The 27,249-nt window shown below is 36.7% G+C and overlaps 1 protein-coding gene across 18 annotated transcripts in view; it reads right to left on the bottom strand.

The window, feature by feature from the left end:
• The window catches only part of NRXN1 (neurexin 1), a 1,155,776-nt gene that overhangs the window by 613,293 nt on the left and 515,234 nt on the right, over nucleotides 1-27,249 (bottom strand). For 11 of the 18 annotated variants that reach the window (XM_065927354.1, XM_065927345.1, XM_065927343.1 and 8 more), the window contains 3 exons: nucleotides 22,823-23,206; nucleotides 16,091-16,294; nucleotides 13,504-13,530 (listed from right to left, as the gene is read on the bottom strand). In XM_065927354.1, the coding sequence (XP_065783426.1) occupies nucleotides 13,504-13,530; nucleotides 16,091-16,294; nucleotides 22,823-23,206 (615 nt within the window). The remainder of the gene's footprint in view (nucleotides 1-13,503; nucleotides 13,531-16,090; nucleotides 16,295-22,822; nucleotides 23,207-27,249) is intronic. The other 7 variants (XM_065927351.1, XM_065927358.1, XM_065927357.1 and 4 more) reach the window with 1 other exon arrangement.

Below are 27,249 nucleotides of genomic sequence, written 5' to 3'. Positions count from 1 at the left end.
GAATTTGGTTGTCATTGCAATTACTTAACATTGCTATTGTAGTGCAAAAGCAGCCATAAACTATGTGTAAACAAATGGATATGACTTTGTTTTAATAATTATTTGTTTAAACAGTAGGCCAGCTTACAGTTTTCAGGTCTCTGTAAGAGACACATAAATAAACAAATTCCCTTTTCTCCTGAATCTTTACATTGCATATTAAAGAAATAAGCAATGGAAAAATAGTCATGAGTTTGAGTCCAGAGACTGGAGTTTTAGACTGACTGTGGCCATTAAATCCAACATAACATTAATTATTGGAGAAAGAAATCACAGCCCACTCTGGTGTTCTTAACTGGAAAATCCCACAGACAGAGGAGACTGGTGGGCTACAGGCCCTGCGGTCACAAAAGAGTCAGACACAACTTACCAAGTAAACAGCAACCTTAATTATTCCAACTTTGTCTAATGCTACCACAGCTCTCGGTCTGAGTTTTCTTATCAGTTAAACAACGACAAAAACAAAAACTAAAAACAATTTTAAAAGGCTGTAATGAAATAAATCAATTGCAAAGTCCTTTTACTTCTAAAATGTAATTACCTTTCCTGTTATACAAATTTAGAATAGCAACTTTCATTAAATACATGACATTTGTGTATGTGTATAAAATTAGATGTCTATCTATATCAAAATTTCCAGGTATTAAGCTTTATTTGGCAGTTGACTTTGAGGACTACAGCCTCCAGAGGGAGGCAGGACCCAGTGGGAAGCTGGAAATAAGCCTTGTCATTGTGACAATAATAGGAAGAGAGAAAAGCCAGGAGAAACAGAAGCAAGAGCCACCCCTGCCTGAGTCATGGCTCCTGGCAGCAGCGCTTACACCTGTAAGTGACAGGAGGACGTGCTTCTCAGGCTGTAATTATGACACCTTCAGCCGGCTATTTGACTTTGCCATTAGTTTCTGGTTTTAAAATAATTACTGTAAAAAATAATCAGATCGCTCCTTGAAGGACAAACAAAAATGAAGGAAGAGTCACTCTTATTAAAGGTTTCTGTTTTATCTTTCTCAATTTTTAGATACTGAGCTGGGAGCAGATTTTTTTGTTTTTATTTCCACATAAATCAGCTAGGAAAGCTGATTAAAATTAGAAACATATAAATGGCACCTTCAGATTATTTTTTCTTCTGTAATTCACTAGCCTTACAAGGGGAAGGACCAATTAAATAATTTCTGAGCCCAGTGAAGATGTGCAACTCTTGTTCAAAATGTAGTATTTCAGAAGAGTGATAGCTACATATTTATCCAAAAACAGGCCCATCTAAACAGAGAGCCCTGGGTAACTGCACAAATTGCATGCTGTCTGAGCCACCCCTAAAGAGGTGTCGAAGTTTTGTGCTTATTTATTTTTAAAGTTTTCTTTTAGTTAGCTCCACATTCAGGAATATGCAGACAAGACTCCATTTATCAACATAAGAGGTGTGGTTACATCACCCTCCCCAGTTCGTCAGCCCTTAGTGACCAGGCCTCTGGGTATCAGAAAGGCTGTCTGTCTCAGCCTGTCTTGGCCAGGCCTGGCGCCAGTCACGACCCTGGATAGAGCAATCACCCACACGGCCATAAAGCTGAGCCACCAGCCCAGTCACCTAACTCTTCCCCTTCTCTGATCCTCCTCAGGTTCTCCTCAATTTAGCTGATCCTTGAGAGCTATTGAGAATGTTTTTATATTGTCCTAGTATAGGAAAAGAGACATTTCTAGGCTCCTAAGGACAGACAAATGTCTTTATACTAAAAGTATTACAAATATTCCTAACTAAAAAGTGTTTTCTGTGTGTGTGCTGTGCTATGCTAAGACACTTCAGTCGTGTCTGATTCTTGGTGACCCCATGGACTGTAGCCCGACAGGCTCCTCTCTCCATGGGATTCTCCAGGCAAGAATACTGGAGTGGGCTGCCATGCCCTCCTCCGCCAAGGGGTCTTCCTGATCCGGGGATCAAACGGGTGGGCGTCTCTGATATCTCCTGCATTGGCAGGTGAGTTCTTTCCCATGTGCGCCACCTGGGAAGCCCAGCTAAAAAGTACTTCCAGCAAATAAAGTTAGACATTAAACTTGATTCAAAAATGAACAGTAACAACAGAAGAAAGGCACTTTGTAAACTTTAAAAAACCACTGGAGGAATGAAATAGTCCCACACTAATCAATTACACTGTATTTACCTTGGTTAGATTGCTATTTAAGTCTTTTCTTTCTTTTAAACTTTCTACAGTTGTGTATATCTTGGTCTGGTGCATGTGTTCTAGATTCACAGATCCTCCCAGTTTTTACCCTAGTTCCATGAGTTACTAGCTATGTGATCCAGGTAAATTATATAAGTTCTCTGTGTTTCAGTATTCTTATCTTTAAAATAAGCTAACAATAGAAACATTTTACAATATAACTTTAAGGCATTTTAATTACTTAAAACAATGCCTAGTGCATAGTACATCTTCATTTATAATAATGACAATAATATTATCCGTATTATATTGTCACTATTGTTATTCTCCCTTCATTGTTGTTTAGTCACTAAGTCATGTCTAACTCTTTGTGACCCCATGTGGGCTGTAGCCCACCAGGCTCCTCTGTCCATTGGATTTTCCAGGCAAGAATGCTGGAGAGGGTTGTCATTTCTTTATCCAGGGCATCTTCCCAACCAAGGGATCGAACCCATGTCTCCTGCGCTGGTAGGCACATCCTTTACCGCTGAACCACCTGGGCTTAGAACTTCAGGAAAAATACCCTAAATCCTATTGTTCAGTGCCCTGAATATAAAAGCCATGCTTAATTATTTATTGAATGAGTATATCTGTTTAGATTTTGTGAACGTTTTTTATGGCAGACTGAATACCTCTTGATATTGAATTAAGCCAAAGAGTTAATGAAAAGTAACTCCATTAACTTTTAAGATTAATCTTCACTAAGAAGTGTCAAAAATATAAAGTTTCATCCCCCTGTTTTCATATTTGGCAGCATGGAATCTGATAAGTCCAAGAACTGGAAAACCTGGGATACTCGGTTATCTGGCTAATTATTTAGACAACGTTTTTGCTTAGTTCCCTTGAAAACAAATTTAATGATGTATAGAATCTAGGAGAGCAAAATGACCTGAGGCTGGTAGTCAGTAACTTCCAAATGCAAAGAGAGTAGTTGGCTTAGGAATTGGGGATTCAAGGCTTAATGAGTATTTAATTATAAGAAAACATAGATCTTGTGTGCAAAGAGGTCTGACCTTGGAGAGTTGCTGGAAATACCCCATGGAGACTCCTCTGCCATTTTCCTAACTCATAACAACCCTATCCTATCACCTACAAAATAAACTTTACTATATACAGCTGCCTCCCGTCTTGTTTCATATCTGGCTAGATATCATAGCTCTAAGCAAATAAATAGACAAGGTTTATAAGAAACATTTAGCCTTTACACACAACTAGACATTGATTGTACCCATTTATGACAGATCAGGATAAATCTCTCTGATGTAAATCATTTTCAATGTAAAAAAACATACATTTTAAGAAATACAATTTACCTTTTATGAATATAACTACAACACAGTAAAAAATGAACACAAATTATATATTACTAAAATAATGTTTTAAAAGAGCTCTTTTTAAATCTAATCTAGCTCAAGTGACTGGTTTAGGAAGAAGCATAATAAAATAAACCTACTATAATGAAAGGAAAAATCTGGACTGTGACTTTATTTTAAGAAAAAAAGGCCATTTCCAAGAAAAGCTTATCACATTATAGGATAGTCTGCATGTATAAAATTAAGTACTAAACAGTTAATATGATTTTAAGTAAGCATTTTAAACTGAAAATATACTGAGCCTTGGTGTAACATGAGAAGAAAAGGATTATACTGATTTATATTGACAGAAACTTAAACAAGTCTTATGCAATTCCTACACAATGCCAAACTATCTGAATGAAAACAAAAATGAAAAAGCATACAAATATTGAGCATTTTGAAATTTACAAATATTCAATTTGACATCTCATAAACAAAGCCATGAATTGCAATGACAAATACAAAGATGCTAAAATTAAATAATTTCTCATCCAAATACAGCACTGTTATAGAATTTATTTTTATGAGAAGATCAAGAAGAATGTACACTTCTGTAAAATTAAAGGAATAATTTAATACTATTATATTATTACCAATACTAATATTATAGTACTATTAACACTAAAGTGTATTTGAATATCATTAAATGTGAAACTGACTTTTAACAAAATTTTGCTGTCACTCAATATTTTGAGGGTATTCTTGTAAAAACCTTCTCCCAGAATAAGAAGCACATTAGGAAAAAATAAAAATAAAAAGCTAAGCTTCTGTCTTTAAGTTTCTTTTTCCTTTCGTTTCACTAGGAAATCATAACAATGCTTGAAAATCTAGCTTTCACTTTTTGTGGTAAACGTTACAATATCTTTTTTTCTAAAGCAAATGCATTCTCAGGAATATGATAAAGGATAATTTGTCTTTAGGATTTTTGAACTATATTGTCTCATTTGTTTTGATCCTTTTTTTTTTTTTTCCTCAGTGAATGCCCCAAAGAAAACTATGAACAAATGATACCTGATAATTCATTCATCTATCATGTAAAAATTAGAATGATAATATAAATTGTTTTCAAAGTAGCAATATAATGATTTCCTGAATTCTTTATTTTGAATTTTATTATTGCAATAACAAATAGCACTAAATTTAATTTTTCTTTTATTGCACTAATTAGCTTATTTATCCAGCTAACTTTTAGTCACTAATTTGAGTGCTATGATTCTATTTGACCATTTATTTTAGTAATTGGTAAAATATTGGGATTACTCCTTTGTTTGAAGTTCGGACAAAGTCTTCTGAAATGAACAACACGCCTTACTAAACAGGAGCTATTCTAAGATGGTGCTTGCCCACCAATAGCAATGGCTGTTAGCAATTAAATCTTATAGCAGATTAATTTGGTTAATCTCAGGAGAGAGTGTTTGGAGGTTCCCTGGAGCTGGTCAGCCAGCTGCTAGAAGAAATGTTATATTTATATGCTTGCTGCTAGTCGGTCTTGCTACACCAAGATTACTTTAGTTAGGTTTTCATTTGAGTGAGTTAGTGTCAGTGATAATAACTTATACCAGAGCAAAGTATCTTTTCATTTACAGTTATTCCAATCTAGTTTGTTTCTCAAGATCTTGCTCACAGATGCTTCTGATCAGTGTTCATATGATTGCTTTGAGGTCGCTGATGAATCATGATAGAATTTATTTTTGTATATATGTTTTCTCCCTATTTTATCATTCTTCAGCTGGCTCAGTGACCTCGATCTGCTTCATATAACTTCAGTATAAAATCTGAAATAAGCAATGGATCAGATTTTTCAGTGCAGCATGCTATATTCACAAACTGGACATATTAATTTTTTTTTCAGTATATTGCTGAAGTTAAGAAAAATTGTTGCAAAACATTTGCACACCATGACCCTATATTTTTAAAGAAACACATGTAACATATTTATTTCAACAGTACTGTGCATAAAATATTTCAAGTCTTATATTTAGACTGACCTCCTGGGAAGGGTGATGGGAGGGTGAAGAATACTCACAACTGTATGAATGATGCATTCAAAGAACAAATAACAAAGAACAATCCAATACTAAGTACAATAAAAGTAACAGTAATTGCAATATTCTTAGAATTTCTTACTTTACCTTTGGGAAATGGTTTTCATAATGTACTTCTTACCCATCTTGCTCTTTGTTCCCATTGGTCACAAGTAAGAGAAATGGATAAGACCTCTGAGCAACACTGAACATTTCAATCTCCAACTTTTTTATGGCTCCATGCATTTCCCCCCTTAAAGAGCCTTGCTCACTTGACTTACGTACCATATGTTTGCCAGTAATGTGTTGAAGAAATTGTAATCCTCAAGGGTATTTCATGGGTAAAATCAAAACACTGTTAATCAGACGGCCTGAAGAAGAGACGCTTGTGGGGAAAGCCCACTGCTCCTACATTACCCTGGAGGTGCGTATACTGACTCTGCGGCCCCCTTCTTTGAGGACAGTTCATTGGATCACCAGTGGGCATCTTCCCCCAAAATTAAAGTCTGGTCAGTGGCTTATGAAGTGAGATGACTTGAAAGCTCTGCTCAGCAAAGCAAGGATAAGTAATGAATCCACTAGATTCTCTTTCTAGGGGAGTCTGAATACATAACATACATTTAATCAACAGTTTAAGGAGCAGCAAAAAAAAAAAAAAAAAAAGAAACATGCACAGGAGGAGGCAGTGGACAAATAGCCACAGGAGACACCATGGTAAGCAGAAGACATGAAAAAGTAGAAGCTATAACCAAGCAGAAGGAAGTGAGTATAGAAGAGAGGAAACTAAACAAAGTTCAGCTTGAAGGCTTATATTAATCATGTCTGATATATGGTAAAGTGGACAAAATGTCTTTTAAATTATGCATCCACTTTACCAGTTAGCAGATACATAATTTCTATCTAGCAGCTAAATGAGGAATTGAAATCCATGATTATATCATTTGTTTCCATATTTTCTGATAGGTAAGTAATTGATGAAGTGTAAATTGTTAATGGCTTTCTTTTGAGAAAGATTAGGAAGGCAAAACTTTTTGAAAAATTGCAATATATTTGGTAAATTGCAATATATTCATATATAAAATATTAATATATTTTACAAGTCTACACCTATAAAATGAGTTGTCATGGCACTCTGTATCATCATTGAACATTAAGGCTGTCCTAAAGATTAGAGGCTATTTTAAACAGAAGTTTTGAGCACTTTTTAGTCTTTCTGAGCCTTTAGGATTAATTATGAACCTGAATCATAGAGGCACGTAAGTAAAAAAATATGTTCCAAATACAAACAAATGAACAATTATTGTTTTCTTTAAAATGAATGAACTTCTAATCATACATCTCGCAATGAGACTGGCTAGATTAAAAAAAATCTTAATAGTAGCTAGCAATGTCTAATTCATATTTTTACCCTCAATTTTTTGGATCAATGATAGCTTGCTAAAATACTACCTCCCTATCAAAAAACAAACAAAAATAAAGGCGAAAGTATAACCTATGAAGGAAATGGCAAATGTTTTAGAAATCAACTCTCTCTAATAGCACAATAGGAACCTCTGGTCAACAAGTATGGTCTCACAATTTGTGACATTTTGTGGTAGAAAAGAAAATTTCCTTTTCCCAGAAGCCAAGGGAAACATCAAGTTCAGAATGTTTCTTCTGAAACATTATAGGCTTTTCTGACAATTTCTGCTGCTGCCGCGGCTCCTAAGTCGCTTCAGTCGTGTCCGACTCTGAGCCACCCCATGGACTGCAGCCCAGCAGGCTCCTCCGTCCATGGGATTTTCCAGGCAAGAGTGCTGGAGTGGGGTGCCATTGCCTTCTCCGCTGACAATTTCTCCTGTGGCCATAGTTACAATGCTAACTTTAAACCATGAAAGAGAATTAGATGAATTTGGTTAACACAAATCTGGAGTTCTGCATTTCTTTGAGCACAGCCATTTGCCATAGTAATAAGGAGATGTTCAACTGACTAAATTAATAACTGAGACTGATTTCATGATGAATTCTTAACCTGCACCAAAAGAGCAATCTTTTAAAACACTGAAGCATTTTATATTTGCATGTAAGCAATAAGCAAATAACTGTTCACTAAAATAGACCCAAGTCTTCTACTTACCAAGCTCTCATACGATGATTTTGCACAATCTATGTAGTCATTAAATATGCACTCTTTATGATTCTTATAATATTAAGAGTGGATAATTCAAATAGGTTTTCCTTAAATTTTATTCCAATTTTGATATTTTTCTAAAGACACTGCCTACACAATGGGCCTTAAGAAAAAGACTCAGGTTTTGCTTCTTTTAGTTATTTATTTTTCATCAGAAATCTATGGTCTCTTTATTTTATATGTAAATTCTCTTATATTTTTGCTGAAAATCATTGATAAACATTCTTTTCCTTTCCTTCATATATACTTTAAGCTTTAAAAATGACAGCAATGAAAAACAAACAAACAAACAAAAACTGCCCTTTTCTGTATGTATACATTTATCTTCCTTTATTCCTTGAGCAGCTCCTATCCTGTGGACGGACAGCACCGATCAGTGAGAAGCAGTGATTGATGGAACTCTTCAAATCAAGGATGGTTGTCTGGAGGCCGAGACAGAGGCTCCTTTGGCAGTTCTCTGCTCTTCAGGCACCAGGCAGCTGCTCTGAACTGAATATTTGTTTCATGTTAACAAGAGTCAGCCTCCAGAAATTCCCTCATATCTTTTTAAGTAGTCTGCCAAGTGGCAGCCTGATCAAAGCAATCTAATATGGCTTAAGTGCCACTGCTTGACATTTTGCATTCTTTTATTGCTTTCCATTTTTATCTACATAAAAAAAATTGGTGATAACTAATATCCAGTTGATCTTTTCATTCTGGTAATAAAATCATAATACAAATATCTTATTATCTACTCTGGGCATCCATCATAGTACATTTCCCAATAACATATTACTCAGGGCATTTCTTCACTATATCCAAGTCAAAAGTGAGGTTAAATACTTGGCCTTAGATTTTTTTTCTTTGCAATCCTTAGACAATTAACTGCCAAAAAAAGAAGCTGAACTTCAACCCTTGACACTCTGCCCACATTAACACCATCTCCAATTTTATTATCTCTGTGTCTTAAATAAATCATTTTCTGTAAGAAGCCAAACATAGTTGGAATTTCTGCCTACTGGGATATCTTTTTTCACCCCATAGAGCTTTTTATTTTTGTAAGAAAACAAGAAGAAGGAGAACAAGAGAAAACAGCATTGGAAATGGAGAAGTAAGATGAATAAATCTTGGTAGGAAGAAAGAGCAGGTGGGCAGAAGAGACCAACGTATAAGGATTAAATAAACAAAAATAAATAAACAAGCAAAATAAACATCAAATATCATGGTTTTATTAAAATGCACACTTATATGAATTCAGAGGTGCCTGCAAACCTTCCTGTGGGCAAGAAGGATATTCCATAATTATGTCATTGACTTGAAAAGACAATAAAAAAGGGAAAGACAACACTAACAAAATCAAAAGTCACAAAATTCTCTTTGCACCTGCTACATATTTAAAGTAGCTATTTATATGACAACTAGAACTCACTTATAGTTGATAGGAGCAAGTTCAGTTTTCAAATTTTCAATGTATTTAAACCTTCAAAGATTATAACACTAACAACTTGTAAGGTTACTAAAAAAAGAGAAAAAGAAAAAAAAAACAACAAAAACCTGAGACTATGAAAGTATGTAATGTACCACTACAGATGCCAAATTATCAGGAAAAAAAAGAAACACATAGCCTAATGACTTTAGATGCATTGATAATTGGGCAGCACGTTTGAAACTGAGAGTCTCTTGGTCACTTTATCTCAGGCTACATCCTTTGGCAGACAAAGAGAATGCAAGATAAAGCCAATGTCATTTCTGTTATAATAATACTACAGACTCTACTAATAATGCATTCAAGAAAATTTCACAGGGAGTAGAAATTTTCTTTTGCACTCTTTACATTAGGTCAACTAACACTATGGGTCAGGCAAGAGACCCTCATACACTCACTTTTCATGCAAACAATTAATGTGTCAGTCACAAAGCACTATTCCGTCCGACTTGGCCTCTTTTAGTGATAACTCGGTATTAGTGTATATCTCTATAATATATAACTATTTTTGTAAAATCATCTATAACCAGTCTTTTTTTTTTCATTAATCAAATAATTGTTCTTTATGTTAAAAGAATGTGACTCTACAGTCCTTTCCCATCTACCTTTATTGAAGTAAGTTTTACTGTCCAGGGGAGACATTATCTGTATTGAAAGATGGTGGTTCTTTTAGCAACTTTCATATAAAATTATTTTATGATGGTAGATTGTGGTTCTTCTTATTGGAGTTGACTGAAAAGCCAAGAATAATCTGATTATCCTGGATAGACGAGAATGGAGGGCTGTAGATATATTACACTTCTGTGTTTGCCTTCCCCTCCATAAATTTTCAAATACTGACCTAATCTAATACCAAGCTGTAGATAACAAACATATCTTAGCAATGAAATAAGCTAATGGACATCAAAGAGCTGAGTCTGGTCTGGGATTGTGTGCAGAGACATTCCAATTGTAATCAGAGAGATCAAAGCATACATTTTGACACTGACATGACTGCTATTCACAGAGATGGTTCTTTAAAAAAAAAATTCCTCTCCACACATGAAAATAAGCTTTTTATTTTTAAATAAAAATGGGCTATTTCCTTCCATTTAAAAATTCTTCCTATTAGGGGAGGGAGGGATGGTGGCAACAAAGAGTTTGACAGGGATGGTTCCTGAAATTCAAATCAGACTCTTCTCAAAAGAACCTTAACAAAAGACTTTGCTGGCCTGTCTGTGGAAGAGTGCATTGCTGCATCTAAACTAATGACACAGGCGCTGAAAAAGAAATATATCTGCCATCTTGGAGTCCTACAGGTCTGAATACACGCAACACAGCTAGACCTTGCTCCTTCCTCACCTACTACCTGTTCTTCAGTAGCAAAGATTGGAGAATCAGATGATATATGTATTTTCTTTTCCATATGTAAACACCTGCCATAAAGTGAGGGAAAGGAGGAATAAAAAGGATGGAGTGACTATAGGAAACAGCAGAGCAACTCTGTATAAGTGTAGAGAAACGAGAGATTCCCATTCAAAATTAATGATTTATCATTTACTACTAATTCTCAAAGTATGATAATTTTTGTTACCATACATATATTTCCTGTGGAAATTGTCTTAAAGATATCAACTGAGGTATTGCATATTAAGCTCACAACACAGTTGATATCTTAGGTGGGGTATAATTTTTAGGTCGTGGTGGTATAAATTTGTGAGTTAGTAAATGTACATTTCAGTTTCAGACAAACTCATGGCTTGCAGAGGAGAAATGTAATAAATTAGTCTTTCATTAAACTACAAGTTTAAACTACATTAAACTACTGAGATACAAGTATTTTATTTATATTTCATTATGAGTATGAAATACAGTCCAGGTGGAAATCTCTGCTTATTTAATCATTGTGAGTTAGATTTGCATTATTAAAATGTAAATTCCTCCCTATCCACAAAGTTAAGTAATAACATGATTTCTTGATGGAACTTGGAATTCTGGGTATATCTGCCCATTATTCCTCATATAAAACAAAGGCAAAGGAAATAAAAACATTACCTGATCACTGAATGTTCTTTCCAGTGACTGCTGACAAGTTAAGGCATTTGCAGTCCTGTCCGCAGTATGCACTGTAAGCTCATAATCATTGGTTTAATTCAAGTAAAATTAAGGGTAAGATATTATCTTTACAAAGGGGGGAAAAATTCACTAACCACCAAAGACCTTTGTCCTCAAAAGTATTATTCTGTGAAATATCTAGAGAAAATATTATACTTAGTATCAGTCTTATAATAATGAGCCAAATAAAGAGAAATATCCAACAAGGGTAATTAGGCCATAAACGTGCATTTTAAAATGATAGAGCTAGAGAACACAGAAGCACATTTGATGGGGCAATTTCCATTAAATACTAGAGTTTATGTAGCCACATTTTATAAATCTAAAAACCCATCTAATAAAAATAAAAATAAAGCAGAAGTCTAGAAAGAAATAGTTTCCCTCACATGGATTTTCTAAGATCCAGGAAGCAGCGAGAACATCTACAGGTTTTGTGGGTTGTTACTTTGCCTGTATTTAGGGTCCAAAGATGAAAGCAAGCTGGATCATGATATCAGATTGGTAAACCTGTGCTTCTTTTCAGAGTGTGGTAGAGACACAGTTTAAAAGGAGATGATGAATATTTGAAAAAATTCCACTTGTGTGAGAGCTCTGAGAGATTAGCTCAGGAACTAGAGTCTGTTTGAGATGGTTTTTAATGCTTTGCTGCTGCTGCTAAGTCGCTTCAGTCGTCTCCGACTCTGCGACCCCATAGACGGCAGCCCACCAGGCTCCTCTGTCCCTGGGATTCTCCAGGCAAGAACACTGGAGTGGGTTGCCAGTTCCTTCTCCAATGCATGAAAGTGAAGAGTGAAAGTGAAGTCGCTCAGTCGTGTCCGACTCTTCGCAACCCCATGAACTGCAGCCTACTAGGCTCCTCCACCCATGTGATTTTCCAGGCAAGAGTACTGGAGTGGGTTGCCATTGCCTTCTCCGTTTTAATGCCTTATATGACAGTTTAACAGTTTAATTTTTTTTTCCCACCAATCATGATTGTTACCTTTTTATTGTTATGATTGGAAAAACAGCCTTTTATGCTCCTTTAAAATGAATATTAAGTATTTTAAAGACAAATTTGAGTTATCAGAAGCATGCTTTATAAACTTATTGCTTTTGTAAGCTGAAGACCACCATTTTGCTCCTCAGAGGATGACTTACTGCCATTTGGATACACAGCCAAAGGTTTTGGGAGTGCATTCCATCAACTCACATTCAGCATTTTCCAAGGACATAAACAAAATATATTTTACTGAATAGGACAATGAAAGATTAGAAGCTTGTTAGAACCATTTTAGTTAAATAGCTAACAACTTTTTTATATTGGAGGAGATTCCTTAATGTGGTCAGCAAAACCTGGAAAAGAAAAACCTAAATATTTATGTAAATAAATTCACTCAAGATAATGCTACAACTCAAAATAAAATCACAGTCCTTACATCCTTTCAAGTTCTCTAGTCCAAATTAAAAAAAAACTCAGTCCATGCATCTTTTCTGTCTCATCACTTGGCATGCATATCACAGATTTGAAGGGTTTTGGTTATTTTTGCAGATATATGATTAGGATGTAAAAATTCATTATGTAAATACTCTCAGTAAACCAGAAAAACTCTTTAGATAAGTCATATTCTGTATATATATATATATATATATATATATATATATATATATATATATATATACATATATATATATATAAAACTTGAAGAAACACACATTATTCAATGTAAAACTTTAGTTGAATTTAGAAGAGTTCAATAGTAACTTCCAAATGAAAGGGATTTTTTTTTTCTATGTTTAAGAGATAAAAACAGAAAGTGAAGGAAATTAAGACCCACAGCATTTTATCCTAATTTGGTCATGAAGAGAACTACTGGAGTCCAAGATTTACCAAAATACAAATGCTGTAAGCTTTATCCACAGGTCTACAGAGGTGTTGGTACATTCTCTTACAGGATATTTCTCACCTCTTTTTCCTACTTAGAGATAGAAACTGCAGCAGGAATGTCTTCAGCTGGACAGATTTCAAAATGAATTTTTACAACCCAGATGATGGACTGGTATATTTCAAAAGTGAACTCATGAGGTTTATAAACAACTTTCTCTTGCTCTCTCTTTTGTTTTTCTTCACTAGCTACATCATAATGGAGGAATAACATTTTAAAAATTTTGAATAGGCACTTACTGGAATTACAGTTAATCCTGATACAATCTAGATGGGGAAGAATAGATGAAAAATGAAAATTTATCCTTCAAGGTAATAGCTGCAGACATCCAATAAAATCACAGTCCACCCTTCCGGGGACAGACACATGCAAATGTGGCCACTCCATATCATTTATTATTTACATACTTCTAGAACCCAGATTCTTTGTTATAAAACTTCACCATTGGAAACAACGGGAGAAGAATTTTTTAAAAAATGGCCAAATCAAACAAAGCTACATGGTGACAAATCTAAGTGAAATAAAGAATTGTTAACTGTCAAAGATGCTTGGCTTAGACTGGCTGCAGCTTTCTCCCCATCTGTGAAAGAACAAATCATTGTTTTCAATTTAATTAAAAAGTGCTCCGTCACAATGGGGAACAGTGCAAGCTCAGCTAGGCTCAGACATCTTGGACCTCCAAAATCTATTATCCCGCAAAGGCCAACAGAATGCTTTAGAATTGTGGTGGTCAAATGGAGAGCTAGTTGAAATCATTCTCATTTCACTCTAATGTATTTATTATCATTGTTGCTGCTGCTGTTACTATTACTTGCTTGGACAAAAAAAGGTAACAGCCAGACATTAGCTGGATTCCAAGCCTTGTATTAATTGGAGAAGGAAATAAACACTTTGTTTCCTTTAGAACCTCTAGTGGTAAGGAGTAGTGTCATTCCCGGGTGCACACAGGCCTGTTCCTCTGTTAGGAGCTAACTATGTTATCTCTGTGTAATAAGTTTCATGGTTATTACTGCTATTGATTTTTCTTTTCTTATACTTTCTTCTTACATAAAAGCAGATTCCCCAAGAATGGAATATTTGATCTGAATATCATAGATTATAATTATAAGGGTTATCTTTAAAGGACCATGTGGGGCGTTTCATGTTTATTCTATATGTAGATAAATATTTGTTGGATTTGGTTGTTGTATTTAATGCCTTTGGGGAGCATGAAAAATACAAACCTAGATTCTGTTTCCATATAGCTGAGTTTGTCATGTGTCGTCAACCGCATCAGAAAAGTGGTTGCAAACAGCCAAGGATCAACATCTACACAACTCTGTCCACAGAATGCTTTGCTGTTAGAAAATTCCCATGAGTGTGCTCACCTCCTCCGGCTAACAGCCCCTTTACTGAAACTAGGCAATTTTGATGGGCTTGTAGTAACCTATCATTGTCACTAGAGGGAACTCTAACAGAAGAGTAAAAAAGTATTATGTGTTCTTCAGTAAAAAGAAAAACAACCTTATTATTGGACTTTTTAACTTATTATTAATTGAATGCAATTGTATGCACCAAACTACTAATGAAATAATTTTATATTTTATGAGCTACTATTCTGCCCAGCACAGTTTGACATATGTGGGGTTTTCACAAATGCCACACCTCATTACATTTTGCTACACTTTTTGTAAATCTATGTAGTCTTGAATTTTATTTTTCCCTTTCTGCCTATTCATTATTGTGTGTGTTCAGTCCTTCCAGGAAATACAGTAAAACCTCATTAATTTGTACTCCTATTATTTGGAGTTAATTATAATATTGAAACTTATCGGGCAGAACATTTGCAATTCTTCATTCGCGATGAGCAGAGATTGTCTGAGAAAAATGAAACAAATTGTGAAAGGCCAAGTTTGGAAAGAAAACTGATTTCAAGTCACTGATGGAGCAACTTCTGTGAAACAATATGCTAATTATGGATAATTCTTAACCACCCGTTAACATTAGCCTTGTAAGACCTTTCCTTAAGGTTTTTTGAGCTACTAATTTGTGTTTTTGAATGTATTTGAAAACAAATATGCTTACATTTTTTTTTTTTTTAGTCTACAGTACATACTTTTTCTTAATTCGGCCTGATTTTCCCCTAGATTTTATCCAGTTTGGTGAGGTTTTACTGTAGTGACTCTTTCTGAATGCTACAGTTAAGCAGGAAAGCATTATTTTTCTGTGGAAGAGTCTGTGTTTTTAGTGTTCTCATGGCTGCTTGCTGAGGGCCGCAGACTTTGGGCATTGAAGGGTTGTGGATTGTTGTTTGATAGCAAAATATCACCACACAGTATTTCCAAACAGAAAAGATGGGATACCACGAAGGTAACTGTTCAAAGGAGAAGCCCAAGGATAGATAAAGAGCAACTGTTGATCTAGATCACAAACTAGATATTTGACATTTTGTAGCACGTGCTATCCAAGTCAAAGTTGGTGGATTTTTATTTTATCTGAAGGGATTTTATCTATAACCAATCAGAATGTCAGTCAATGTAAAAATAGGAAATTCAGTTTGAGCCATCATCAAGTGTAATAATTCGTATTTTCAATTAATCTCATTAATGCACATGGCTTCCCTTTTAAGAACCCTCAGTGGAAGGAACCACAAAACAGTAAATTATGATAAACAATATAAAAACAATAAAAAGATGTCCCCAAAACCTAAATGAATTTAAATAATGGAGATGAGACTATTAAGTGTTTTAACTTTCCATGGCAAACAGGCTACTCGATAAATGTTTGCAGGCAAAACTGAACAAAAGGTGAGAAGTGTTAGTTCAATGGGGGAAGGCGAGTTGTTACCTAGGTTGACCGTCAGTTTCACACGCCCTGCGTCCAGCTCCAGGCGGAGGGTGTCTGCTGAGTCTCTGGAGGTGGTTGCCATGAGGATACCATATGCACGCTGGGATCGAAACCGCAAAGACACATCCTCAGCCTCCGTGTGCATTACCACCGGGAGCTGGATTTTCATAAACATACTCCCATCATAGCTCAGAACTGTTGCTTCTACAGTTGGGAAATAAACATAAAAGCTCTGGGTCAGTTTAGTACATAAAAACTTTGAAAAGGAAAAGCATGACCTATTAAAGGTTTCCATATAGAAGACAAGATACAAACTCAGCTCATCTTCTTCCAAAATGAGCAGTTTGGTTTTTTTTTAACTGGAAAGATAAGTCACAGGTGAAGAATCTGTTAAAGTCTAAAAACAGAGGTGGCTGCACTTCCCTTTCTGTACCTAAAACAACTTCTATCTATAGGATTCATCATGTAGGATTATCCATGTTCATGGATGCATATCTTTTCTCAAGAGCAGAGTTTATATTGTGTGTGTGTGTATGTGTGTGTGTGTGTGTAACCATAGTGCAAGCCTGATAGTGCAAGCCTGACTTGAAGTACTAGCTACTATTTATGCTTATTTCTACATGGCTAGGCCACTGATCAGCTCTGTGAAATTAAACTTGACTCGAATCCTTCAATTGCAAAATGAGAGGGGGCTACTAGACCATCTCTAAGGCTTCTTCCTACCTCAAAAGCCCATGATTCTAAGGAAAGTTACTTTTATCATTTTTAAAAAATAATGTGTGCCCCAATACAATCAAAAAAGAAACACTAAAATTATGACTTAAATACAGGAATCAAGTCAACACTTTTCCAAAGGTGCTGTTCAGAAACAGAAGAAAAATTGATATTACCAAACAATACATGTTCTGAGTCACTGGGGTGAACAAGGTAATTCATTTTCACAAAGACACAAACTGTAACTTCATATTAAAGTTCATTTGCAGATAAGGGGTAACTTAAAGCATCACCTGTAAGCACCACCCTGGTGTTCCGAAAAAATTAAGCTATCGCCAAAAAGTCAATAACTGAGGATGGGGGTGGGACTGAATAGCTTGTATCGGTGTGTGCTACTAAAGAAAAGTAGATGGCTTTAATGGAGAAGTTGCTTAATTTTGCATGAAACACAAAGAGAGGCAAAGAGCAAAACTGTTGATCTCAAACTGACTGCTTTAAGAAATAGCACCCCTTCATGTTAAACACCACATGGTTGTGGAACACTGTGAAACAAGAATGAATCATGTTGCTTTTTCATGGGTTCTGATAACTCAGGATACCATTTAATAAAAGAAAAATTACCTGAAATTAAAACCAGCTAGGAAGTTCTCATTCTCTTGCCTATTGACAGTAATTAACTTTAGTGACACAACCATGCCTATTACTAAGACTATATTTTGGAGCTATGGTTTTGCAAGATTATTGTCTCAAAATCAGGAAAATCAAGTATTGCTTCTAACAGACTTCAATCACTAGTTATCATCTCAAGGTTGAATGCACATCCAGAAGAAGTAAGGGTTCCAGAGCTCCCTGCTTAGGACCTTTCTCTTCTCTCTACCTCTTAAGGGATCTGGGTCAACTCACATGCTCACTCCCCCTAATACTTATAAACAGCCCTGACTTCTCTCCTGAGCTCCCGCAAACATCCATCAGCCCTTGCTTATTTGACATCTCCAATTTGAATAAGACACACACACCAATAATGCACAAATTCTCCTGCTCCAGTGAACATGCTCCTGTTCCAGCGTTCTCCATCTCTGTAAATGGCTTAACACTATTACTCAGGTCTTAACCTTTCTGCTTTCTTTCTTACCCTCTCTGCCATGTCCAATCTGTTTGCAAATCTGCAAGTCTTGTAGGCTCTAATTCCAATCCACCTTCTGAATCAATCAGTTTGTGCCACTGCAGTACATCAGACTCTGCTCCCATGTCTCACGTAGATCAATGAGGATAGCTCCCTCAATGGCCTCCCTACTTCTACTATTTCTCCCTACACACAGTGGCCAAGCAAAACTTTTAAAGAAGCCAATCTGATCATATCACGTCATTACTTCATCTAGGCACATCCACTCCACTCACCACTAATCCTTCTGATCATATCACTTCATTACTTCATCTAGGCACATCCATTCCACCCACCCCTAATCCTCCACCTCGCTACCCTTCACCAATATATTCCCACCACTGCAGTTCAAATAAAATCTGTATTCCTTTTATTAACCTATAACATTTTGTGTGAATCAGCCCCAGTCCATCTCTTAACCTCAGCTTTTAGCGTGTCCTCCCTTGTTTAGTAAATTCCAGCCACACTGATTTCATCTCTCATTCAAGTATTTGCACTTGAGGCACATCTGTCTTAGCAGGTTTCCGCCCCAGATCTTTACATGGCTGGTTCCTTCAGCATTCAGATTTCTGGTCAAATGTTACTCCAGACATACCTGTTGCAAGCACTCCTTTAGTTCTCCCTCCAGTTATTCTATATCTACCTAGCATTTTTTTAAATTACCATTTCTTATTTGTCTGCAATCTGTCCTTGGCCTTTTGTATGCATATCATTAACAGCAGAGGCTGAGTCCTCCTCCTTTCTCTCTCATCAGCCAAGTGCACCAGGCACACAGCAGAGCCTTGATAAACATTGACTGAATTAATGATTGGACTTGACACTGAAGGTATGCAAAAGAGCTTATTTCAATTTGGATATCATGTATATGTAAATACTCACTAATGAGATTTAAGTATTTATTCTGTCTATTGTAAGTTAATCTAATTTTGGTGATGTATATGAACAAAATATTCCTTAAAATCTACGTTGGAAGCCATAATAACGTCATAAAAGACATTCTATGAGAGGGGTCTGTTTACCAAAATAGGGGTCTCATGGCTAAGCATTGACCTAAGCACTGGGAAGATAAAATATAATTCCCTTAAAATATGGTGGTTTTACATCATATCACATATCTATTAATGCATCATATTTTTCCAATAAGGTTTCCCTAAAGAAAATCTAGTAGGATTTGCTCAAAAAATAAAGCACAACTGTGAAGTTGCGAAAAACATTAGAAAAAAAAAAAAAAACTGCTTCTAGTATAATCTTAAAGACACTTGATCTCTATCATACCCCTTCCTAATTTACAGCCAATCACTGTCCCTATCTATAAAGCAACATATATGTGAATAAAAATTTAAAAGCCATTATCAATCGTTCAGTTACTTAGGTGTTATGTAGATACAAGGACTAAAATATTTTTAGTTATCTCTTATTTAATCTCTAAATCTAGTCTCTATTATTCAACTATCATTTTTTAAAATTATCTCATTCTTATATGAAAGATAGTTTAATTTGATTAAAAATTAAGTAGAGGGGACATTCTTTTAGAAATACAGATGACTGACAAGGGATCATAAATATTGTATGAAATCCAATTCAAAGTAAAAAGAAAGTCAGCATCATTGGCCTTTAATATTCTCTGAAAAGCTGCAGGAATGAAATAACAGTAGAGTAATAAAACTCAAGTGCCTCTGAGTACCATTTTAAACAATTCTCAATGTGAAAATAACCTGTTGATAAATGACAAATGAATGCCTAAATGATTCCTCATAATTAGAGTTAACGTTTAATTAGACAAGAAATGGAAAATGTACAAGGTTGTAGTTGAGAGCTGCCAAATAAATGGTAAACAACATTCTGACATTTGAAGGTTATGCTATTTGGCTGCATTCTTTAAACATTAGTAAACTTAATTTACCACTTAGAACACAAAAGAGTTCTTTAAGAAGCTAATTTCAATATAGCACTTGCCAACAAGGGAGAAAAAGTTTCAACTTTGTCTCCTCTGTCTCCTTCCCCCTTGTCCTTAAGTTTGATAAATTTGCTTTTCTGTGTTATTCCTTCTTGTGGTCTAAAGTGTACACCTGTGCTCAGTTTTACCAAAAGGCAGTCACATATTGTGATCAACGATGAAAATCAGACAGGAAGCCAAATTATATTGCTCTGACATCTGTCCCTCCATCTGGTAGAGCTTTAACAAACAACTATAAAGTAGACCTCTGATGATACCATGTACAGACAACCAAAAATATTTTCTGTATGACCAGTCTCCACAAATTTTCAGTTTCATAAAATGTAAAGCAGGAGAGAAGGTGCTGAATTCAATCTATATTCAACTGGACATGATTTCTATGCTAGTCTTCTTTATGGGATCAATACACATTCAAGCAAAATACTATTTTCTTATTTGCCTAAGTCAGCAAATACTCTGATCTTTCTTATAAACTCTTTTGCTTACGTAGTGAAGAATGAAGATTTCCTATAATGTGATTGAAACAGCATTCCCCATGAGCACTGTCCAAGGACTTGAACATGCTTCTTTATAAATTAACATTTATTGCTTAATAGTTGTAAAACAGAAACTTTGAAAATGCCTTTTTTAAAAAAATTTCAAGAGCTGTCAGTCAACTCTTCCGTGATCAACAGCCTCATGTGATCAGAGTATATGTGAAGAACCACAGTCAAAGCACTATCTTTGGAATTGGAAACCCTGAAGGCTGGACCTGATCTTGTGCTGACTGAACTAGGGCAGAGCCGGGAACTGGAGAGCAGCCAAATTTTGTGGCAGTGAACATGACAAGCATCCCACTTCACTCTTGTTCCTGGGAGATGCCATAATGTGAGCAAGAAAATTAATTCTGAAAAGCAAAGACTTCTCACAATACACTGGTTAGTCCAGAAACAGAAAACACACAAAAATGACTGTTTTCTCTCCTCAATGCACAACCAACCTGGAGACAAAGAAATCTGAAGAAATTTTCAGCCACTTGTCAGTTAAAAATGCATGTTGAAACCCAGTGATGAAACTTGCTATTAAATTCTCATTTGCAAATCTGCATATGCTTGCCACCCCTCCTTCTAATTAGCAACATATAAATAGCTCCTTTCCCTCATTCTGGTTTAGAGAGCTCTAGAATTTCTCTTCTTATTTCTGCCATATGCAGTAGTGGAATACTGCCACAGGGTGGTACACCATGCATATTTAACTGAAGGCTTTTGTAATTTGTGTGATAGCTCAGTTATACCCTTTTCTAGCTTCACTTAAGCAGGAGGCATCAGAATAAGTGACAGCTCTCTGAGTGATTAAAATGAAAACAGAATCTTAAATTACATAGGTCTCCTAATCTCCCATAACTTAACTATGATTTATCTTGCAATCTTTGTCACTTTGTTGTTGTTGGCTCCTTTGGGCAATTTCTAAAAACTACACTATGCAAACAAATAAATTAGAAGGGGAAATGTACAGAAAATATACACCTTACACATGAAACTATGCACAAACAATTAACCTCTAATGACTACTCACAGGAATTACAATTAAGTACTAGCAGAATGAATGAATCTATGTGATTAAAATATGTATCAATCTAGAGACCTATCTCATTGTAAAATCCAGAACAGTGATAGTATTTTGGTGGGTAATTTAAGATCATCATTAGATTATTAGGTTATGATTATTGATTGTTACAGTGATTAATGTTATCAATAGAACTGATAAACTGATGAACCCTCTCATTAACATAAAGAATCAAAGCCACATTTCAATTTTAGATTTTGCCCCCAAAAAACCACTTTTTCTCTAGAAAGTGTCAGCTTAACTAAATCAAACTATTTCAGGAGTGCAAAGGCAAAACGACTAGATGTGTATGGCTTGAAAAATAGATGGCAGGTTCCTTTAGGCTAATGTCTAAGAGAGCAATGTTATTTGGAACATGAGAGGACAATGGGATAACTCGTCAATATTTTTTCATATTGATTTTTGCTCCATTGTTGAAAATGAGTGGCAATGAGTATAGTGACTAAAGCATTTATTTTAAACTCTTGGGTCGATGAAAAAACATACTTAGATCTATTTGTTCTGCTATTTCTTCCTTTTGACTGGTCTCTAGATGAGCAGTGGCAGCTATCACACTTTACTTTCATTTATGCCTTATTTTCCTTCTAATGGGAGAAGAAAGAAAAAAAAAATGTAGCTTTGCCTTCTGCTAGAGAAGGAAACAGAGGCACCCACTCAGAGCTTCCAGACACAATAAGCCTTAATATCAAACTGGTAAAGAAACCTTCTGTAATCAGTTGGGTCTTAGACCAAGGTAAGTGTCTCTGAAATTAGGGTGCATTTCTGAAAATACTGGTGTAACTTAAATGGTTTAAAATCACCTTACTCTTCAAATTTCAACCTTGAGAAGGTCGGCTACAGTAAAATGAACAGGTTCAGTGTCAGGGAAGTTGCAACTTACAGCTTAGATTTTGTTTCGAATGCTATTTTTGACCTACATATTAGCACTAGATGCCAAAAGTATGCTGGATTCATTCATTTTATTTATTTTTTTACTTTCTAGTGTCTGGAAATTAAAAACTGGGCAAAAGAGGCAGTGATTGTCTATGATACATCTTAGGCCCATACCCTCGAGGATGCAAAGGACCTTACTATGTATTCCTGAGATATACTTAAAGGGCTGTGCATTCCCAGAATCAAGCCCTTTGAAAATCAATACAGACTTGTCAGTAAAGCATCTGTGTGGCCACTCTGTTTGCAGAATTTACTTCCCCAGAGCACATGTTACATTTCAATGGTCATTTAAGGTGTGAGGTCCACACTGACTACGTTTTTCATCTCAGGGGAGCTGGCTGCTCGGATTTTGGAATCGTACCTCTCTCGCAGGACCTGCCAAGATAGCCTGTTCCAGAACAATCGCAGACAAATCTGTTCCATCCATCCCTGCACATGCCGCTGTTCTTGCAGGGGTTGCTAAGGCACGGTTTTGCTGTTTCTCTTGAGCAGGAGGGCTTCACGCCAGCGGTGCTCTGAACTTCAGCCATTTGCCGGATATCTTTGCTCTGGCCATCAATGAACAGATCTCGTATGCAGCCCACGTAGCCGTAGTTGAGCAGGGCAGTCCACACTTCGGTGGGGAAGACAAGGCCAGCCTTATTTTCTGGCAAACCCCCCAGGTACAACTCATCATCCAGGTCCAGAATCTCACTCTCGCCAGGAGCCGTGTAGGGCGTGCGCAGCGTGTTGACAGAAATGGTACCTGGTGCAAAGACATGAGGGCACATGGGTCTTTACAGAAGGCAACCTCTTCTGAACACCACCCTTCCTTTCCACCATCTGCCGAGGGTGAACCCCTTGAGGGCAGACATTTCTTATTTTTCTTCCTATTCCTGCTGTACTTCCCAGGGAAATGAATAGAAACCTGAGGAACCAAGGAACTTGAAGAATAAGGCAGACTGTCCTTAAAATGGTTGTTATTTCACTTTGGGAATGAAAACCAAAGTGAACAGGCAAGAAGGAGTGCTGTCAACCTCCAAGAATTTAGGGGGAAAAAAGAAGGAAAGGAAGGAAGGAAAGAAGGCAGAAAAAGGCAGGGAGGGAAAGAGGGAGAGAACAAGGGAAGAGAAAATGGCATACCTATCACTCTCTAACAGTTCAGCCAAGATGGCAAGCAAGGAAGAGAGGGGAGGGAGGGTGGATAAGGGGTGCTTGTGGGGAGAAGGTGAGCGAGAGGGAGAGAAAGAAAGAAGGAAAAATTGGCATTCTATATCACTCTCTGTAATAAAAGCCAGACTCTGGTTAGTGTTCATTTTCAAAGCTGGCATGCATCTGCAAATCAATGAAAGCTTGTGTTGTGTCCCCATCTGTAATAGACTTTACTGGTTTTTTTACAGAATACAATACATTGACAGATTTTAGCAAAACCTGACTTCATCACACTTAGCTGTATGAATCTTGATTAGCCCTTGTGGCCTCAGTTACTCATCCATAATATGGGCATACTAATATGACCTACCTCATATGAGTGTTAAATAAAACAATACAAGTAAAATATCTGGTCTGTAGTAAGCACTACATAAATGTGTGTAATATGATTCATCACAAGAACCAAGTCAAGTTAGGTGTTTACTTTTTCTTTAAACCAAACTAGTCACTTATTTAAATTAAGTCATTTTTTTTTCTTCCTCACTACAGTGTGAGGAGAAAAGTACTCTATTAGTTTATAAATATATAGAAACCCATCTTAAACATGGGATTAAAAGGTAGACATTTACAAGGGATTACTTGACGATTACAGAAAAAATATATATATTTATGGAATCCAGTAAAAGAAGAAATACGAAAGATAGAAGGCATTTTTCAGATTAAAACTTCCGCAGTGTACCACCGGATTACTCAATTATCCACTAATATTCTATTTCCAGAAAGATCTTTGTAAAAACGCAGGTATGATACCCGAAATGGACACCACACTGACCCATTTCCAGCTTATTCCAGCTTTCTTTCTTAGGTCTAGACCATAAAGGAGACTAGAAAGAGTCTAACAAGAGAAAGTGGATTAGAAGCCTCAGGGACTTAGGATGTAGACACACAGGAGAGGCCTGAAGACAGAAGATGGGGCACAAAACGTGGGGACAGAGAAGGAGAAGGGAATGTGTGGGGTAAGCGTGCACATGCCAAGTCGCCTCAGCCCCAGCTGGCTCCTTGCGGCCCCGTGGACTGAAGCCCGCCAGGCTCCTCCGTCCATGGGACGCCCCGGCATGAACACTGGGGTGGGCTGCCATGCCCTCCTCCAGGGGATCTTCCTGGCCAGGGACCGAACCTGCGTCCCTTATGTCTCCTGCGCTGGCAGGCAGCTTCTTCACCACTGGGAAGCAGAAGCAGAGTAGGAAGACGTGTTTTAGTTTAGCTAGGCCCACTCCAAATGGAAGGACGGCGGGCGGCGAATGTGGAACGGCGCCTGTGCACACACGGCTCCCGGGCCCGCACTGTGCCGGGGGACCCTCCAACCCCAGCAGAGGCGCGCGCCCCGATGTCAGCAGGGTGATGGGGTCTGTCTTTGTGAGGGAGAAGGGCAGTGGAGGCTGCTGACAGAGACTGTGGCGGGCCAAGTCACTAAGAGCGCATTTGTCTCTCTAGACTTCCACAGAAAGAAATGGAAAAGGCTCCTAGGGGAGAAACACTCAGGGGCATTGCTATTTTGGCCTTCCAAAGGGAGGAGTCTAATAGGGATTTTGGAGGCAGCGAAAGAGGAAAATGGCCAAGTACTCATTTTTACTGTTCACGTTTGTGCAGGTGTCTAGAAGAAAATTCATTTAGGAATACACGGAGCAGAAAATCCTACTTAGAAAAATATTTTAAAAATCCTTTAGGGGAAATAAAATACATAATTCTGAGAGAAGAGAATGGTAACACTGTTCTAAACAGAATTTCACCACATGCATTTTTAACTGTCCAAAATGCCCTAATAAGTAAATTAAGACATGATCCCTAACCATGGCAGCAGCTAAAGTAAGTTAGAAAATGATGAGAGTTAAGTATTAATGATAAAAGGAAAAGTGGACATTAAAAAAAAAAAATGCGTTGAAAGCAAAGTTTTATATGCAAGGAAAATAATGACTTAGGTTTTTAAGATAAAAGAGAGAGAGGTGCCAGCCCCTATTTTTAATTAGTTCAAGAAGACTTCATGGAAATGAATGCATATTATTGAGACACAACTGTTAGGAGACACAGAGCAAGTTTTACAAGACGGGGGATATATTTTTAAAGTATCCAATTTCCCCCATATGCCTTTTTATTCATGGAATAAGTTTGATTTAGCTCAGGACTGGGAAAAACCGCCCTGTCCTCATTCGTGGCGTTATGATTCCGACACTAAGGATGGGGGTGTTTGGAAGATTCCTGAGATGAGGAAATCCAGTGGCTTGCATAACACTTCACTCTGTCTCCTCTGCAGAGTTTTCAGAGTTCAGTACACTCTGGGGTTTCCATCTTCAGTATGTCTGCACTCTCGGGGCAAATCTGCTGCCAAATATTTCAGATAACCATCCATGAAGAGTTTGTCTGACAGAATGGAGTGGCTAGGGCTTCTAAGTATGGTGCATTACTGCCTGCTCTGAACAAAGTATTGAAGTTCAGACATTTCTCTATGACCTATCCCAGTATGGCTCAGCTGCTGAAGAGTCTGCCTGTAATGCAGGTGATACAAGAGGCGTGGGTTCAGTCCTTGGGGCAGGAAGATCCCCTGCTGGAGGAAATGGCAACCCACTCCAGTATTCTTGCCTGGGAAATCTCATGAACAGAGGACCCTGGCAGGCTCTAGTCCAAAGGGCCACAAAGAGTCAAACACGATTGAGCGAGCAAAGATTATGTCTCTATGGATATTCTTGCTGTGGCCAGAGTAAGATATCCATCCACTATAACTTTGAGATTAGAGTAGACTTTTCTGATCACTAAAAGTGAAACCATAGTTTTCATGCAGCCCAGTGCACACAAACACACACACACACAAATTCACACATTGAAATATCTGTTTAACAGGAAAATATCTCTACTTCTGAGACACTCTGATGATGCTTTCTTATAAGTATATTAATACAAGGGCTAGGCATGACCCACCAAACTCATTTCAGAACTAACTGACAGGTTGTATCCTATGTTCAAAAAACATCGAGAAGTTACTATCATAAAGGGTAAGATTGCTTTTCTCCTTATTATCCCTTTGAGAGACAGTCTGAGACTTCTCATGGGAAGAAGAATAATGAAAGGTGGAGAAGAAGCAAAAGAATATGATCCTAACTTCAAGTCAAATATAATCCAAGAAAATCAACACTTTCATTTAGCCCCAGTTTCAAGGTATAGAGTCTCCATGAACAATGCATGTATTAGATATTATTCACTGAAATAGTTTACAAACAAGCAGAATGAAATGACTGTGACCCCAAATCACCTAGATGCTTTACATGCTTTGTCAATTCACTTACATGTTAGAAAATCTCTGTAAAAGGGATGGCAAAAAAAGGAAAAGGGTAGGATTTGAGAGGGAACAGAAATTGTTATTTTTATGTTTTGAAGATTCAAAGAGTAAAAATTTATTTTAAACAATACCTATATTTTATTGGTTAGTCAAACTCAAAATAGAGATTGATATTTTAGGCTTCCCACATGCAATTGTCCTGAAACACACCTGTTTCAGGTGAAGGATTTGAATCCCTAGTTCCTTAATGATTTTATTATTGACATGAATCAAGGGACATTTTTACCTAAGCAAAAAAACTCATGATGGAATTTCCAAATTCAATC

The sequence above is a fragment of the Muntiacus reevesi genome, chromosome 3, assembly GCF_963930625.1.
Source record: "Muntiacus reevesi chromosome 3, mMunRee1.1, whole genome shotgun sequence".
In the NCBI taxonomy this organism is placed as follows: domain Eukaryota; kingdom Metazoa; phylum Chordata; class Mammalia; order Artiodactyla; family Cervidae; genus Muntiacus; species Muntiacus reevesi.
The sequence above is the reverse complement of the archived record's forward strand: the minus strand, read 5'-3'. Positions and strand labels throughout refer to the sequence as shown.